The sequence below is a fragment of the Pristis pectinata genome, chromosome 33, assembly GCF_009764475.1.
Source record: "Pristis pectinata isolate sPriPec2 chromosome 33, sPriPec2.1.pri, whole genome shotgun sequence".
In the NCBI taxonomy this organism is placed as follows: Eukaryota; Metazoa; Chordata; class Chondrichthyes; order Rhinopristiformes; family Pristidae; genus Pristis; species Pristis pectinata.
Window position 1 is genome coordinate 12,994,780 of NC_067437.1, and position 17,732 is coordinate 13,012,511.

Consider the following 17,732-nt stretch of genomic DNA (forward strand, 5'->3'; position numbering starts at 1 on the left):
GGGGGAGGAGGGGGAGGGAGGGAGGGGGAGGAGGGGAGTGGGGAGGGGAGGGGAGCAGGGAGAGGGGTGGGGAGGGGGAGAGGGGGGAGCAGGAATAGGAGGGGGAGAGGGTGAGGGGGGTGGGGTGAGATTTTGGGGGGAGAGGAGGTGAGGGGGAGGGAATGGGGGAGAGTGGGAGGAGTAGGAGGGAGGATGGAGGAGCGTGGGAGGGAGGAGGGGGAGGAGAGGAGTGGGGAGAGGAGGGGAGGGGGTGGAGGAGGGAGGGTCAGAGGGAGAGAAGGGGAGGGGGGAGCCGGGAGAGGAGGGGGGTGGGGTGAGGGGGGTAGGGGGAGAGGGAGGAGTGGGGTGAGGGGGGAGGGAGGGGGGTATAGGGGGGGAGGGGGAGAGGAGGGAGGAGAGGGGAGGGGTTAGGGGAGGGAGGGCGAGAGGAGGGGAGAGGTGGAGAGGGGAGAGGAGGGAGGGAGTGAGGAGAGGAGGGAGGGAGGAGGTGGGAGGGAGGGGGAGTGGAGGAAGGAGATGGGAGGGCAGGGAGGGAGGAGTGGAGGGCGGGAGAGAGTGAGGGGGGGAGGGAAGGGGGGGCAGAGGGAGAAGAGAGGGAGGAAGGGAGGGGGTGGGAAGGGAAGGAGGAGAGGGGAGGGAAAGAGAAGGGGGGTTAGTGGGGGGCAGAGGGAGGAGAAGAGAGGGAGGAAGGGAGGGGGTGGGTAGGGAGGAGGGAAGGGGAGGGAGGGAGGAGAGGAGGGGGAGGGAAGGGACTGGGGGAGAGGGGGAGGGAAGGGAAGGAGGAGAGGGGGAGGGAAGGGAAGGAGGGGAGGGAGGGAAGGGAAGGAGGAGAGGGGGAGGGAAGGGAAGGAGGAGAGGGGAGGGAAAGAGAAGGGGGGTTAGTGGGGGGCAGAGGGAGGAGAAGAGAGGGAGGAAGGGAGGGGGTGGGAAGGGAGGAGGGAAGGGGAGGGAGGGAGGAGAGGAGGGGGAGGGAAGGGGAAGAAGGAGAGGGGGAGGGAAGGGAAGGAGGAGAGGGGAGGGAAAGAGAAGGGGGGTTAGTGGATGGGGGAGAGGGAGGGAAGGAGCGGGAGGAAGGAGTGAGGGGAAGGAGGGGTGGAGGGAGGGAAGGATTGCGGGATGGGCAGGGAAGGAGGGGAGGGATGGAGGGAGGGAGGAGGAAAGAGGGAGGAGCAGGGGAAGGGAGTGGTGAAGAAGGAGGAGGGGAGGGGTAAGGGAGGGGCGAAGGTTAGGAGAGGGTTGGCAGGAGATGGAGGGGGTGGAAGATGGAGGGAGAAGGCTAGTGAGAGGGAGGGAGTAGGGAATAGTATGACAGGAAGTGGGGAGAATAGGAAAGTGGCAGGATCTCAAGGGAGTTGATGGGAACATGGTGATATTAAAACGGGATTGGTGTAGATGGATGCTTGATGTGGGCTTAGTGGCTCATCCATGTTCTATGACTATATTATCCAGAGTGTGCAATTTGGCTATGGACCTGGTGGTTATTTCGACCAAACTTTTTCTATGTGACAGAGTCTTTACTAACTTCTGTGTGGATGTCTCAACTTGGTTGCTGTGACCAGAATCTGCCATAACATTTTTCTAAATGATGGATCCTATCAATAATTAAATAATTTCCAGTCATTTTCATCAATTTCTTCTTTGACCAGCCTGCCGTTACTAAAATCAGTTGTGAAACCATTTGGACTCCTTTTTCCATTGGATCTAGTATGACATTGCAAAAAATTTAAGCTGTCAGTTGCCCTGCAATATGATAATTTGTTTTGGCAATCATATCATCTGTTGTTTATCCTTAAATCTTTCATTGGCAGTACCTTTTAGATGGTTGCATTTTCTTGGGCACCCACTGTCTGTCAAGAAGAAAACACCTTCAGCAAATACGTTCAAACAAAGCTATACACCACCTCCAATGTGCTTTACAGTAATATTTTTCAAACATGGATCGATAACCACCTACTTAAGGAGTACCTCAAAGGAGCAAAGAAAGATGAGGAAATGATGAGATTTAAGGAAAGAATTCCAGAGTTTGAGGCATCAGTTGGTAAAGGCATGGCAAACAGTAGTGGGAAACGAGAATTAGAGGAGCACAGATATCTTGGATGGCTATAGGGCTGGAGGAGACTGGTAAGGTAAAGGAGTGGGACTGTAGTGAGATTTGAAAATAATATTAAATAAAAGCAGTGTTGAAAAAGGACCCTGTGTTGGCCACTGGGCACAGGAGTGATGGATTAATTGGAAGATGTCATTTCAGACAGGGCAGCAGGGTTTTGGATGGTTTTCAGGTTATGGAAGATGGAATTAGAGGACCTTGTTAAGACTGCACAGGTAGAGTCCAGAGGAAGGTATGGAAGAAAAATTATCATGCTTTGTCTTTTATCTGTTGTTGCCAATTTTCTCCTTCCTGCTGATGCCTTGTCGGTTAACATAACACATTCCAATTCTCCACACAAGCTTAGATACCAATTATTATTTGATCTAGGAATCATCACTTTCAAGCCCAAAACTGTCTGCAACAATCTTCTATGGCAGGGGTAATTGGGTGATGATCAGGAGATAGGTAGCAAAACTATTATGGAACTCCAGCTGAATGTCGTAAAGTAGCAGAAACTGTAGGCTTTTTTGAATCTATATGACTGGAAGAGAGTCTGTTTGGACTGAATCAGGGGCATTGCAGCTCAGAAAGTAGTAACATGATGGTAAAGCATTGACCACTGGAGGATTAGATAACTGTAAATTGTCATCCAGTTTCTATTCCTACCCATCGGAAATTGCACTTGCTGTCGGGCCTCACCCAAGTGCAGGCATTATTTCCCCATTTTGTGTAAGTGATGACATCATCAATGTGCACAATGTACATTCGTCACTTGGAAATTGGATCAACAGTTTGTGAACTTCAACCTTTGTTTCTCCATTCACAGTAAACTAAGACAGTAAGTTGGGAACCATATTTGAATTAAAACTCAGCTTCACCAGGTCTGCCATGTTACCTTTTTGCAGACAGGCAATATTGATCAAGAGTACACCAGAAGTTTGATAGTGGAATGGTCTGTTCCGTTGTATTGGGGCTCATAGCCACATTCCAAAAATGTATGGGTTAGGAAGTTGTGGGCATGCTATGTTGGCGCTGGAAGCGTGGCCACACTTGCGGGCTGCCTCCAGAACACTACCCAAAAAGATGCATTTTTCTGTGTGTTTCTATGTACATGTGACTAATAAATCTTATCTTACATTGCACCTTTTAACAGTAGATCCAATTTCTCCCCTCCCTTTATATTTTCTGCACTCCCTCACTATCCTTTCCATTCTCTTGACTTTTACAGACTTACCTGCTTCCCAACAGGCAAAGTACAAGTGAGGTGGTAGCCGAGGGCTCAGGCAACAGCTACACTCTGTGAATGTGTAAACCAGCTTCCAATGCCTATAAATGGGAGAAATTTACAATGGCAGTTTCTTGGAAAGAGAATGTCCCAGTTCAATATTTTTTGTGACTTCTCATATGGTATTAGGGCTGCTGTGTTTTTTTTTCAATACAAAAAAGGTGAATAACTTATTACTGAGGGCCCTTCCCAGTGGATGTGCATTTTGTGGAATTAGATACAGAGGAGTTTACAGGATGTATATTTGGGAGAAAATGCAGATCACCATTTTTACTGAGTGTATGTGGTTCTTTCCAGATCACTGATGGACGACTGTTGCTGTTAAACTAGGTTCCTCTCCAACAGTGGTTCCAGAGTAGGAGGATTAATAGGAAAGTAATTATAATCTTACCTAGATCAAGAGTGTTTAATGGATGGGGCAGAGTGTGATATGCAAAGATTAGTAGGAACTACATACTAGGGCTAAATAATGAAGCCATCTGTGAAAAAGGTAGTAAATTGTGAAAGAAGATATGTGGTTGTTAATGACTATTACATGATAATACTGCCCCTCACCTCCCAATGCTTATGCTATTAACGTTGCAATTAGCCAAAGTGCTGTACTCTCATTGTGACAGAGAAAGAGGGCAAGACCATCAGCCTCTTGAGCCTGTTCCATTATTCAGTAAGATCTATAGTTTACCCCATAGAGTCCCCAATTTTTAGTCCCATATTGCACCTCCACAACATTCATCCTTGGACTTTTAATTTGATATTTGGGTCTTTTCTTGAATAGTGGCTGCACTTATCAGAGCTAGTTTGGAATGCTCTTATTTTTCATTGGATCTCTGCAGTAAGAAGCAAAGACTTTATTTTGGGCTAGATTTGTCAAATTTTTCAAGCCAGTTGCCATTAGAAAGAAGTTTCTGTCTTTTTCTTATAAGAATAATCTACCTTTACAAAAAGTAGTTTAAACATTGACTACTATTTGGTGGTATGACCTGCCACAGAATTTTAGAACAGTAATTTTATCCGCCTTCTCGATATAGTGCCTTAATGCTCTTAGTATGCCTTGCTGAAGCATCTAGTGCGGGTGATCTAATACCTTCCTCAGCAGCATGTGGAAACTGTATACTCAATCGTTCTGGCTAGAATGAGCTTGAGATCTGGCAGCATTTCACATTTTTCTACTGTAGGTGGCGGCTGATACTAAGCAATGCAGGATCAGGATTGGAGAATGAATATAGAAAATCAACTTACCAAAAGAATAGAAGCCAGATGAAGAAGATAACTAGATGGAACAATATGCATACAATTCTGTAACCTCTGATGAAATCCAGGTCAAATTAATATAATGATAAGACTCTGCTTTTGCTTAACAATTCTGAATAAAATTGGTTTGAATGGAACAAATCAACTGAGTTCAAAGTCACCAGCAGTCTACTGGACCAAGCTGCAGGCAAGTGGTCGCTTATCACGCACTGCTTGAATCATAAAACTTGCTGTGTCATCACAATCACATGATGTAATTATAGCTGTCAATAATCTCAGAGACTTATTAGTGGTCAATAAACACTTTGATTTTTGATTTTACAAATTAAATTCAGGATTGTTAATGATTGACCAGTAGTCTTGGATTAAGAATAGAAACTGGAGGGTGCACCTGACTAGGTTTGAGATTCTTACTAGGTTCCTGATAACCCTGTATTAAAGCAGCTAGAAACCAATCAGTAATCAGTGCAAGTAAATTGTGTGGCTTTCACAAGCTAAACTCTAGATAATTGTGCACTAAAGTAGAAGGCAGACATTTCCAAGGCTCTGACCCAGTGATTTTAAAGGACTAACATGTGTCCCATCACTATGCTTTCCAGTGCTCATTGTGAGTAAGAGGGAAATTGATGGCATATGACAATAACAATTTCTATTCTGTAGGTCCAAGTTCTGATTGTACATCATGTGAAGGCAAGCATATACCCATGACACTTTTAGTGTTAAAGATCACATGGCTGGGAAGTATTGTTGAGGAGCTAAATCATTGCAGTGCACTCTATATATATTACTGCAGTCAATTTGTATCAGTAGTGTAGGGAATGTGTTGGTCTGTTTAATATCTCAAAGCTTCCAACTGGTAACCCCAAAGTGTGATGGTGGACATCTTGTCAATGATGGTACTGCTGAATGCAAAGTTGGTGATCATTATACTGGCCTAAGTGATGACTTGTCAGCCCAACTCCTGAAGTTGCCAAGTGCTGCCGGAGACAGGCATTATCCATGACAATGACTTTTGAAGAAGTTATGAATGAACTTGAACATCACGAATAGTCAGTAAACTCTCCCTCTCATGGCCTAGTGAAGAAGGAAATTTATTGCTGAGCAACTAAAAATGAAAATTAGATGACATTCTCTTTCCAGAAACATCAAAATTTAAGTCAATGCACTGGTTTAGTATTCAAGTTATTAACTCATCTATGATAATGTGAATAATGATAATAAAAACAGTATTTCTTAATTGACAGTTTTAATCATTGCATGGTCAGTTTTTATTTAAGTTACACACACCTAAGATTTACAGGGTCAGAGACTATTTTACTTTGATCACAATGCCTACTTCAGCCTATTGACAATGTTATTTCTTGATCTTGCACAATTTCATCTTCATTGAGTCAGTTGCAATAGATATGGGTGATTCTGTTTCATCCTTGAACATAGTGATGGTGATGGTATTCCTTGCCTCTTCAAGCATCAGCTTTCCAAACCTGAACATAGTTTACATAATGGTTGAACTCTAACCTTTCTCTCTCTATCTCTCTCTACTTATTGACTTGAACAGTTACATGATAGAGTGATACTCTTAAAAGATTTACCTGTAATCAAATGAAACCTTCCACTTCCATTCAACACCTTCTCAGTCTAGAAGTGGGGCTAGTAATTCATTCAGACAACTCCCAGAAATAAGGCAAAAACCAAGAAAATTACAGATGCCAGAAATCTGAAATAAAAACAGGAAATGTTGGAAACACTCAGCAAGTCAGGCAGCATTTGTGGAATCTCTTTGCAAAGATGCTGCCTGACCTGCTGATTATTTTCATCATTTTCTGTTTCCAAATATAAGATGCTCTCCGGTTGAAAATAACCAAAGTAGATCAATTTTTGAGGACAAGGTTTTCAGTACTTTATCACCATTTGGGAAATTTGCCTCTTCATTTTACAGCATTTCCTGTGAGAAGCTTCCCCAAATAGTAGTGCAAATTTGCCTGCAATGAGAATTTAACTCCACTGGTGTGAAAAACAAGAGTTTTATTAACTCATAGGACAATGAGTATTTCTACTAGTCATCTTTCCCATGAAACCATGTTACTTAAAAAGCCTATTACTCAAATTGCATTCTTTCTCCTCTCAGTCATATGACCTCCTATGACTTCAAATATAAGATATCTACATTAGTCATACGTACATCGAAACACACAGTAAAATGCTTCTTTGCGTAGAATGTAATGGAAGCAGCCAGCAAGTGTCACACTTTCTGGGCGCCAACATAGCATGCCCACAACTTCTTAATCCGCACATCTTTGGAATCTGGGAGGAAAGCGGAGCACTCAGAGGAAACCCATGCAGACACAGGGAGAACGTACAAATTCCTTACAGACAGTGGTCAGAATTGAACCCAGGTCGCTGGTGCTGTAATATAATGAAGTTGTGGGCATGCTACTGTTGGCGCTGGAAGTGTGGCGACACTTGCGGGCTGCCCGCAGAACACTCTACTCAAAAGATGTATTTCACTGTGTGTTTCAATGTACATGTGACTAATAAAAGATATCTTATCTCATAATAGTGTTACGTTAACTGCTACACTTGACTATTTTGCCCATGGACATCTGGGTCACGTCACACTCGGCTTCCTAGCCTTAAGATCATTCAAGCTTACTGCTGCATTTTGGAAGGTTCTCCAAACTCTTTACTCCAGGAAGAGACTTCATCCGTTTTCCCTTCAAGAGCAGGCAGAGTGGGCATAAACATTTGCCAAAGCGCAGGCATTCACAGACTGTACTTATGTCCTGAAAGAGAAGTGCTGTGGCCATAGATACTCTCCATGGCTCCTCACATAAACATGCTTCCCGTGAGCAGTGCTCTTCACCAGCTTTTCCAGGTTCCTGTGATCCCACTGGGAGATATTTCGAACCATCCTCCTCTTCTCCCCATCCTCCTCTTCTCCCCATCATTGCAGTATCCTTTAATTCATTGGCAACACTCCCTCTAGCTGGAAACAATGGTTGCATAGTGGCATGTTCCTTTAAGCGGCTCCTGGAAAGGTCCCACCAAATTATTACAAAAGGGAATGCCATCTGTTTGTAATTTAATAAAAATAGAAAATATTGGAAACACATAGCAGGTCAGGCAGCATCTCGTAGCGACATTTAAAATGTTGACAGGTAAGGATAGAGTAGATGTGGCTAGGCTGTTTCCCTTGGTGGGCGTGTCCAGGACCAGAGGGCACAATCTTAGAATTAGAGGGTACAGTTTCAAGACAGAGATGAGGAGAAGTTTCTTTACCCAGAGGGTGGTGAAATTGTGGAACTCCTTGCCACGCACAGCAGTGGAGGCCAGATCAGTGGGGGTATTCAAGGAGGAGATAGACAGATATCTAAATAGTCAGGGTATCAAGGGATATGGGGATAAGGCTGGCAAATGGGATTAGAATAGTTTTTTTTTTCTTCTTTTTTTCCCACCCCATTTCTTTTCCCTTTTCCTTGGAGCAGACTCGATGGGCCGAATGGCCTGCTTCTGCTCCCTTATCTTGTGATCTTGTGAGAGAAAAAAGAGCATTCACATTTCAGATTGGAGACCCACGGCTTTAGTTTTTAAATTTTCAAAGTCCTCATTACCAGCCTCTCAATCTCTGTTCTCCATGAACTCCAATGTCCAAAACAGTACCACATGTACCAAATCTTGCTTCAAAACTCCCTTCCTCTAATATCTGTGAGAACTTGCCTTACTTCATTATGGAAATGCAGACTGAAACTTCATCATGTTATTGCAAAAGTAAACCCTAACAACGCTAATGACTTTAGCAAATAGTGTTACTGTGGCCCACACACCATATGGTGGAACAATTTCTCAGCCACAGTATTTCCTGCCACACTGTAAATGTAGCTAAAGGAAATGTAGCTTTGCTTTTGAATCATCCAGGCTGAGAAAACAACGCCCTTTAATATTTCCACAGCTCCAACCTGCAAAATCTAATGTCTTATAAATAATAATGAATTGTATAATGTAGTCTCAGTTCTGGCCTTAAATTATATGAGTTCTTCTGGCTTAGCAAAGAGGTGGGAGGAGTTGTAGTCAACTGTAACCTAGGAACTTCAAGGTTATTTCAAAGTCAAAGTCAAGTTTATTGTCATATGAAGTTCATATATGCACAGATGCAATGTAAAACTTGCTTGCAACAGCATCACAGGTACATAGCATCATATATGCAGCATTTACAAGAAAAATGTAAATTAAACACAATTTTTACAAGGAAGAACACAATTAGAACAAAAAAAAAGTCCATTTTAATGCAAAGTGATCAAAGTGATCAGATGATGGGGATCTTTGATGATGGATGTTGCCTTCTTAAGGCAGCACCTCCTGTAGATATTATTGAATGGTACAGAGTCTCAAACCTCTAGACTTTTCTGATATGTGACCAAGTGAAGGTAGGTGGCTTTGATGTTCTGCTGTAAGAATCATGAGTATTAATGAGGTTAAATTAAATTGCCAGAGTCATACAACAGGTCTGCTGATGTGTGTAATGAGAAAAGAGGTTGCAGATCCTGTGCCAGAACTGGAAATTGGGATGCTCACAGTTCAGTACAAGTGATTGGGAAAAGTACAGCATTCCATTACAAAGGAACACTAAAAATCCTGAGAGCAATATGACATTTTGAGCAGTATAATTTTTACAAATGTGGCAGTGATTCCTACACACAGGGAAGGAAATAGCTTCAGTTCTGGTCGCCTCATTACAGGAAGGATGTGGAAGCATTGGAAAGGGTGCAGGGGAGATTTACCAGGATGCTGCCTGGCTTGGAGAGTATGCATTATGAGGAGAGACTAAGGGAGCTAGGGCTTTACTCTTTGGAGAGAAGGAAGATGAGAGGAGACATGATAGAGGTGTACAAAATATTAAGAGGAATAGACAGAGTGGACAGCCAGTGCCTCTTTCCCAGGGCACCAATGTCCAATACAAGAGGGCATGGCTTTAAAGTAATGGGTGGGAAGTTCAAGGGAGATATCAGAGGAAGGGTTTTTACCCAGAGAGTGGTTGGGGCATGGAATGCACTGCCTGGGGTAGTGGTGGTGGAGGCAAGTACATTGGTCAAATTCAAGAGATTACTAGATAAGCATATGGCGGAATTTAAAATAGGGGATATGTGGGAGGAAGGGGTTAGATAGTCTTAGGCGAGGTTTAAAGGTCAGCGCAACATTGTGGGCTGAAGGGCCTGTATTGTGCAGTACTGTTCTATGTTAAACCAATACCAATGTTCTAAAAGAAATTCAGCAAAGGGGGATAAAGTGTGGATAAGAAAGTGGAACATGAGAGTAGGATGTGAGAAACATAAATACAGATTTTAAGAGCTTCTATATCTACCTAAAAAGAATATAATCAGCTAAAGTCCCTTATAGACAGGAGAAGTCATAGTGGGGAATAAGGTCATGGCAGATAAAAAAATATTTTCAGTCTGTCTCCACAGAAAAAGACACCAAAAACTTCCCAGAAATAGTGGGGAACCTACAAGCCAGAAGTGAAACTAACATTAGTAAAAAAATTAGTGAGATGGAAAGGCAATAGATTCGCAGAACTTGATGGCTTAAATCCCAATGTTTTGAACAAGGTTGTTATAAAGATAGTGGATGCTCTTCCAAAATACCACAGCTTCTCGAATATTTTCAACAGACAGAAGAGCAGCAAAGAGAAAGTAGTATTTCAGAATGGTGGTAGAGAAAAAACAATGTACTATAAACCATTTATCTTGGCATCAGTGATAGAGGAAATGTTGTAATCTAATATTAAGGAAGTTGTTACAGGCTGATTCTGAAATACTAATAGGATTGGGACATGTTAACAAACTTATTAAAAGGAAATCATAATTCACAGTTGTTGCGGTTGTAGCTGATAAGAACAGTTGATATGTGTATTGGGCTTTCAGAAGACCTCGCAGAGGGTGGTGAATACTCTTGATACAGCTAAATAGGTTATATTACTTGCAGAATTTTAAGTTAGATCATTGGGGGAAAAAGTTGGTAAAGTTTTAAAGATTGGGGAATTGATGGCTATGAGGAAATGACATGGAAGAAGTGGCAAGGCCTGGGGCAAATCATCCATAACGATACTGAGTGACAGGGCTGGCTCGAGAGACCAAATGGCCTACTCCTGCTCCCATTTTCTTATGTTTTAATGTTCCACAAAGTAGATTTTTAAACAGAATTAGAGAGCAGTATTGGGGGTATTATACTGGACCGAGGATTGGTTAATGGACAGAAAATAGAGAGTGGGAATTAACAAATCATTTTCAAATTGAGAGACTAGGACAGGGTACTGCAGGATCTGTGCTTGGGTTTCAGCTGTTTGCAATTTATTTTTAATAATTTTGGTGAGTGATTAAGTGTAATTGATCCAAACCTAATGATAACACAAAGCTGGTCGGTAGTGTGGGCTGTGAGAAGGATGCAGAGAGATTTCGGGAGTGGGGGTGGGGAAAGGCAGGTTAAGTGAACGGGCAAGAATATGGCCCGAGTGGGAAACTGTGAGTTTATCCACTCTGGTAGAAAGATAGGAGGGTGAAATATTTTGTTAAGTAGTGAAGATTTAAAGGTGTTGGTGTTCAGAGAGACCTGGGTGTATTAACCCTTATTGCACAAGGATTTCTCAAAGTCGAATGTATTGTTATATGCATAGTGCAATGAAAATTTTACTTGCAGCAGCATCACAGGCACATAGCATTAGATACAGAACTTTCACAAGAAAACCATAAATTATACATAAATTGAGTACAAAAGCAGAGGTATCTTTGTGCAGTTATTTAGGTCGCTGGTGAGTCTGCATCTGTGCATGGGTCTATTCTCCCTTCCGAAGGAAGGATATATTTGCTATAGAGGGAATGCAGCAAAGGTTTGCCAGATTGATTCCTGGGATGGTTTCTCATATCCAGAAGGATTAGACAGATTGGACCTATACTCTTGTGAATCTAGAAGAATGAATGGTCATCTTATTGAAATTTTTACAAGGCTGGACAGGGTTAATGCTTCCTCTGGCTGGGATTTCTAGATCCTGGTGTCACAGTCTCAGTCTATTCAGGAGAGGTGTGAGGAGAAATGTCTACACCCAGAGAGTACTCAGTTGCTGAATATATTCAGAACAGAGATCAATGGATTTTTAGACATAAAGGGAATCAATGGAAAGGTGGTTAGTACAGGAAAGTGGCACTAAATTAAAAGATTAACCATGATATTTACTGAATGACAGAGGAGACACAAGGGAAGAATCACCTTCTACTTCTTGTGTTCTTTTGTTTCCAGCATCTCATGACCTTGAGAAACTCAGAAAAAACTGTGAATGCTGGAAATCTGAAATAAAAACAGAAAAAGCTGGGGTATTTAAAGAACCTAAAATGCTATTACTGTAACTTGTTCAATTTCATTGAATTTTGATAATGATTTGTTAAACTTCAGTATGAGTAACAAAAGGGTTAAAGTGAAAATCTGATCACAGATTTGGCTTTTCATGTTCCTAATTTAGCCTCTCCTCCTTTCCTCATACTGGCTTTACGTCAATTGGGACACTTTCATCCTCTGTCAGAACCCACATCGCCACTCCTAGCCCTCAGCCAATCAGCTGCAACCCCTCCATTTCCACCCTCACCACCCCTTGCTGAACCAATAAACTGGAAGGACACACTTCCTCCCACTGAATCCATTGCTGCTCACAAGTTTTGTACACAGTCCAAAACCTCCTGATATTATCAGCACATATTTGGAAGCAGGCTCACCAATTTCACCAGGAACAAAAAGAATTTCACCTAATGATTTAATCTTGTGAAGCATGGTAACCTGCTTTATATAGACACAGATACTAAAATAAACAAAGAAATGGACAGTACAGGAAAGAACTGACTTTGTAAACCAGTCCAAAAGATCAGTAGACAGTCATGAGGCTGCAAGATATTATACAAATTCTCAGTCCATGAGTTAATACCGTTTTGTCCTTCAGAAATCAGAATGTTAAGTAGAGGAATTAAACAAAGATATAATACAGATTATGGGGAGAAAACACTTGTCCAGAGTATGGATCATTACTAGCAAGTAGCAGATAGAAAGCAAATCCAGTCAAACAAGAAAACAGCTAAAAGCAAGAGATTGATCAGCCTTATTTTACCATTAAAATTAGTTTCTGGTAGAAGCACATTCATTGAGGTTTATTTTTATTCTCCATTATGGACATGGTTCATTGTGAACGAAGGGCCTTGTTCTTAAACGAATGCATGGCAAAAGAAGAAAGGACAAGATTAAACTGAAATAGCAGTTTTTGATTTATTTCAGCCGATCAGGCAGCATCTGTGGAAAAAAAGAATCAACGTTTCGGGTCTGTGGCCTTTCGTCAGACCCAGAATGTTGTTTCTACATGCTGCCTGATCGGAACTTTTTCAGTGTTTTCTTTTTTGTTTCAGATTTCTAGCCTCTGCAGGTTTTTTTAAATTTGCATATTGATTCATTTAACTGTCTGCAGTGGCCTGTTTCTGCATCTGCAAGGTTACTGTCAATGAAAAGCAAATTTTGCACAGATATGTAAGAATTGAATTAACACCATGTTCCATGTCTGCAATGTATAACATGCTTTTTCAATGTATTTATAAATAATGTCTTTACAATTCTCATAATTCAAATAAATTCTCATGGTTTGTAAGTTGAACAGGTCCCCTTCCCACAATCACACCATCTGAGTACTTCCTGATCTCCCTTAATTTGATGCATTATTGTTGGTGAACACTGTACACATCTGCTTGCCAATATATTGCATTGGATTCCCAAACTGCCTTCCCTGATGAGATGCTAGATGAGGAAGAAATGCTGAAAAAAAATCGAGAAGTTAGACACCAGCATTCACAAATTGGGCTACACAGCCTGTTACTGTGCTGTATATCTGTGTATTTTATGTGATTCTCCTGCTAAAAACCACCCTCATATCTCTCTCTGCAGTGACGTATATAATTGGAACAGAGGTAGCCATAGATTCCTATGAGTTTGTTCCACCATTTAATAATGGCACAGCTCAATCAACATCTCCTTCCTCCTTGATCCTAATTCCCTTAGTGTCCAAAAATCTGTCAATCTTAGTCTTGAATATTCTCATGACCGATTGTCCAGAGTATGTCTTGAGCATCGCAGCTGCAGCCAGACTTTGGAGTAACCACAGTAGTTTATGGACCTCTGAAAACATATTGCGGCCTTTCTAAGACAGCTGTGAGAGGCCCAGAACATATAGTCAGTGGTGGTGGTGGTGGAAGCAGTGCCCCAGGTGGTACCAGAACCTCTAACAGTTTCCTTTGGAGCAGGTAGTTGAGCCAATGCTTCACAGCACTAGAGACCCAGGATCAATCCTGACCTCCAAATCTATCCATGTGGAGGTTGCACCTTCTCCGTGACTGCACAAGGTTCCTCCCAAATCCCAAGGATGTGGTGGTTATAGTGAATTGACTGTTGTACATTGTTCTCAGTGTGCAGATAGGTAATAGAACCTTGGGGGAGCTGAGGAGCATATGTGGAGAATAAAATGGCATTAGTGGAGATGGATGCTTGATGTCGGCCCTGACTCTACAGTATTCCCATGCTGTGTGAGTCTCTATGAGCCTTACCTGAACCTCTTCCAAATGCCAACAGTGGTCAGGGGATCATCCAATTTGACACCCAGCTGGGCAATGCTGACGAAAATTTTACTTCTATTTTTGTTCAATTTTATGTAGGTGGAAAATTATAGCCCCTGCTTTACTGCTGAGCTGGAGGTTCCATGTATGGAAGTAATCATTGACAGTGATGTCGGAATGGTTTCCCATTGCTTGTTTGATGTTGCAGCCCATCAGCACAGCCAAACACCTCGGATAGTGCAAGGAGCAGTTTGGAAATGTTATGTATTGAAAAGAATTGGGAAAATTACCAAACCTTCTAGGCCAATAGGCTGGACACCTGTCTACCAGGATCCTGTGAATGCAGCTGTGGTTCGGAAGCTTCTGTTTGTTCTGTTGCTCACCACAGGGGAACTTGCAGTGGAAAGCCGCAGAGTCAGACCCTGTTAGGTGAAGCTGAAGATCCATGAATGCAGTACTGACCTTTCCCCATCCTCACAGTCTTCTTTCATATCTTGAGTCAGCACACATGCCCCACTACTACCTTTCCAAATCTGAAAGCAGCCTGCTCCTGAGACGGCTGTGGACACGTGGGATTGGGTTGGTCGTGGATGTGGCTCATTTATTGATGTATCATCACCTCACACACCATACCGTCCCCCCACCTCACACCACCCTACCCCACTCTGGAATGCCTCCAGCTGAGCAGCATGTGAACTGGGGTCGCATGCCAAGCATTTTGTTCTTCTTAGGGTGTGTATACTTAGAGTATACTGACGTTTTTATTGTGTTTTTCCTGGTAGTTTTAGCTTGCTTTAGCTCTTGTATGTGTGTATAATCACCTGTTTGTAATCCTTTAGTACATTTGGTTCTATTTTTTCCTTTGTCTGCAAAGCTGAAGTGTGATTCAGTCAGTACCTGTTAAACAGGTTTCTTATCTAAACCAGTCCAGACCGGTTTGCAGTATAAAAGGTAAAAACCATAAGACACAGGAGCAAAATTAGGCCATTCCAGCCCATCGAGTCTGCTCCGCCATTCAATCGTGGCTGATTTATTTTTCCCCTCCAATCCCATTCTCCTGCCTTCTCCCCATAACCTTTGATACCCTCACTAATCAAGAACCTATCAACCTCCTGCTTTAAATATACCAAAGAATTGGCCTCCACAGCCGTCTGTGGCAATGAATTCCATAGATTTACCACCCTCTGGCTAAAGAAATTCCTCCTCATCTCTGTTCTAAAGGAAAGTCCTTCTATTCTAAGGTTGTGCCCTCTGGTCCTAGACTCTCCCACTACTGGAAACATCCTCTCCACATCCACTCTGTCCCGGCTTTTCAGTATTCAGTAGGTTTCAAAGAGATTTACCCCCTCCCCTTCTAAACTCCAGCGAGCACAGGCTAAGAGCCATCAAACACTCCTCATATGTTAACCCTTTCATTCCAGGATCATTCTTGTAAACCTCTTCTGGACCCTCTCCAATGCCAGCACATCCTTCCTTAGATATGGGGCCCAAAACAGCTCATAATACTCCAAATGTGGTCTGACCAAAGCACGTGCTTGAGTTCATTTGTTACTGTTACGTTACTTCCTTACTTGCCTTGCTTGCTGATACAGGATGACCCTGTCTGTCCTGTACTATGAACACCTAATAAAATGGCTGTAATCATAAGATTTTCACCTCATTCTTGACTTCCGAAGAACCTTCTAGACAACATCATCTTCAGATCTAACAGGTGAGACACCCTCGAGGCAAAGTATCTCTGTATCAAAGGAATCAGCATAACTATCCCAAACACAACCATCCTCCCACAGGAGACACACGGCCAGTCACCATTATACAAGGGTTTAATCTGGTAGCCCTGTCCCTGAACATCATCCATGGCCTCTCAATCTTTGTAACAAAATTGATGCCAAGTTGCTTATTCAGTAGATGACAGTGGTATTGAGTGGCTCACCATCCAGATCAGTGACACCTCCATCTTCATCGACAAGGTTCTAGGAACTCCAAGGTCTTCTCCCAACTGCTAACAGTCAAACACCCAAGTGTATAGAGAGTGATTTTAGAATTACAGTGGCGATTTTTAACTCACAGCACACACAGTAGCAACAAACTGCGTATCAAAACTAAAAATCTCAGCTCACACCAGCTATTTAACTTCAATGACCTTGCACTCCGGCCTTCAGCCAGAAGGTGGTTTTGTTACGTGTGGAATGTCACCCGTCGTAAGAGTGTTTCCACAGTCACACATCATGCGGCACAACCGGTCAGCTGACCAACCTGTGGGAGGAAGTTTTGCCCTGAGAGGGAACAGCTCAAAAACTGAAACAAACTTTGTTGCTGATTTATTGCAGAACTCCTGGAACACAGATGTGGTATCTTCTAACACTAAATTATGCCACGTCAGTGCATGCCGAGAATAGTCTGGGATGATAAAGGAATGTTTTTTATATGGTTTAGGGCATGGATTTTAGCAGCTGTGGGTAAATTTCCTTCCAAGCCCAGAGTAGGAACCTCCAGAATTTAACCATTACCTAGACACAACCAGAAAATAAAGCGTGATGATTTAAGAATACTGGAGTCAACTAACTTCTCATACTCCAGCTGAATAAACCAGCTCACAAAACGAAATGTAAAGTCACCACACATTGAATTGCAGCTCCTCTCCCTACACAACCTCCAGTATAATTGCCCTGGTTAATCCACCCTGTTGGCACTAACTTCCCTGGCTGAATTCCCCCTGTCAGCATCCCTTTCCCTGGCGGGTGTCTCCCTGTCTGCAGCCCTTCCCGTGTCGCTTCACCGCCCCGATGTGCTGCCGGTCGGAGGGGGTGGTCGAACCTGCTCAGGCTCCGAAGGCGGAACCTTTCTTCAGGGCTGCGGGGGCAGACAGTCCGCTTTCCCAACGAGTCAGAGTGATGGCGGCGGTGAGGGTAGCTGCAGCGGGACAGCTGAGGGTGAGTGAGTGAATGAATGAAGGGAGATCTGAGGCATTGGAGGGCGGGGAAGGAGGGAAGATCCGAGAGAGTAGGGGAGGATTGAAATCCGAAACACGGGAGAAGGAGGGGTATCCAGGACACTGGGGAGGAAAGGAGACAGGGAGATCTGAGGCTCTGGAGAGGGAGGGAGATCTGAGACAATGAGGAGAGAGTTCTGAGGCATTGGAGAGGGATGGAGGGTGCATGAATGGAGATCTGAGGGTCAACCGGAGCTGACAAATGTATTATACCCCATCCCCCTCTTCCCCTCCACTGCCCCCTCTTCCCCTCCACTGCCCCCTCTTCCCCTCCACTGCCCTCTCTTCCCCTCCACTGCCCTCTCTTCCCCTCCACTGCCCTCTCTTCCCCTCCACTGCCCTCTCTTCCCCTCCACTGCCCTCTCTTCCCCTCCACTGCCCTCTCTTCCCCTCTGTCTTTCCTTTCCCCCTTTGTTCTCTTCTTCCCTCTCCCCCCTCGCCCTCTCTCCCTTCACAAGGCTTCATTTTGCCCAGAGATCACTGGCT

At 43.3% G+C, this 17,732-nt stretch overlaps 2 protein-coding genes across 2 annotated transcripts in view; one reads left to right on the forward strand and one right to left on the reverse strand.

The window, feature by feature from the left end:
• Positions 1 to 4,822, reverse strand: part of LOC127585614 (sacsin-like) — a 30,242-nt gene extending 25,420 nt beyond the window's left edge. The window contains exons 1-3 of the mRNA XM_052043216.1: positions 4,614 to 4,822; positions 3,324 to 3,415; positions 1,812 to 1,847 (exon numbers count right to left, since the gene is read on the reverse strand). Coding sequence (XP_051899176.1) covers positions 1,812 to 1,828 — 17 coding nt within the window. The 5' untranslated portion in view covers positions 1,829 to 1,847; positions 3,324 to 3,415; positions 4,614 to 4,822. The remainder of the gene's footprint in view (positions 1 to 1,811; positions 1,848 to 3,323; positions 3,416 to 4,613) is intronic.
• Positions 4,823 to 16,806: 11,984 nt separating this feature from the next.
• The window catches only part of LOC127585564 (branched-chain-amino-acid aminotransferase, cytosolic-like), a 29,487-nt gene continuing 28,561 nt past the window's right edge, over positions 16,807 to 17,732 (forward strand). The window contains 1 exon segment of the mRNA XM_052043129.1: positions 16,807 to 17,187. Coding sequence (XP_051899089.1) covers positions 17,041 to 17,187 — 147 coding nt within the window. The 5' untranslated portion in view covers positions 16,807 to 17,040.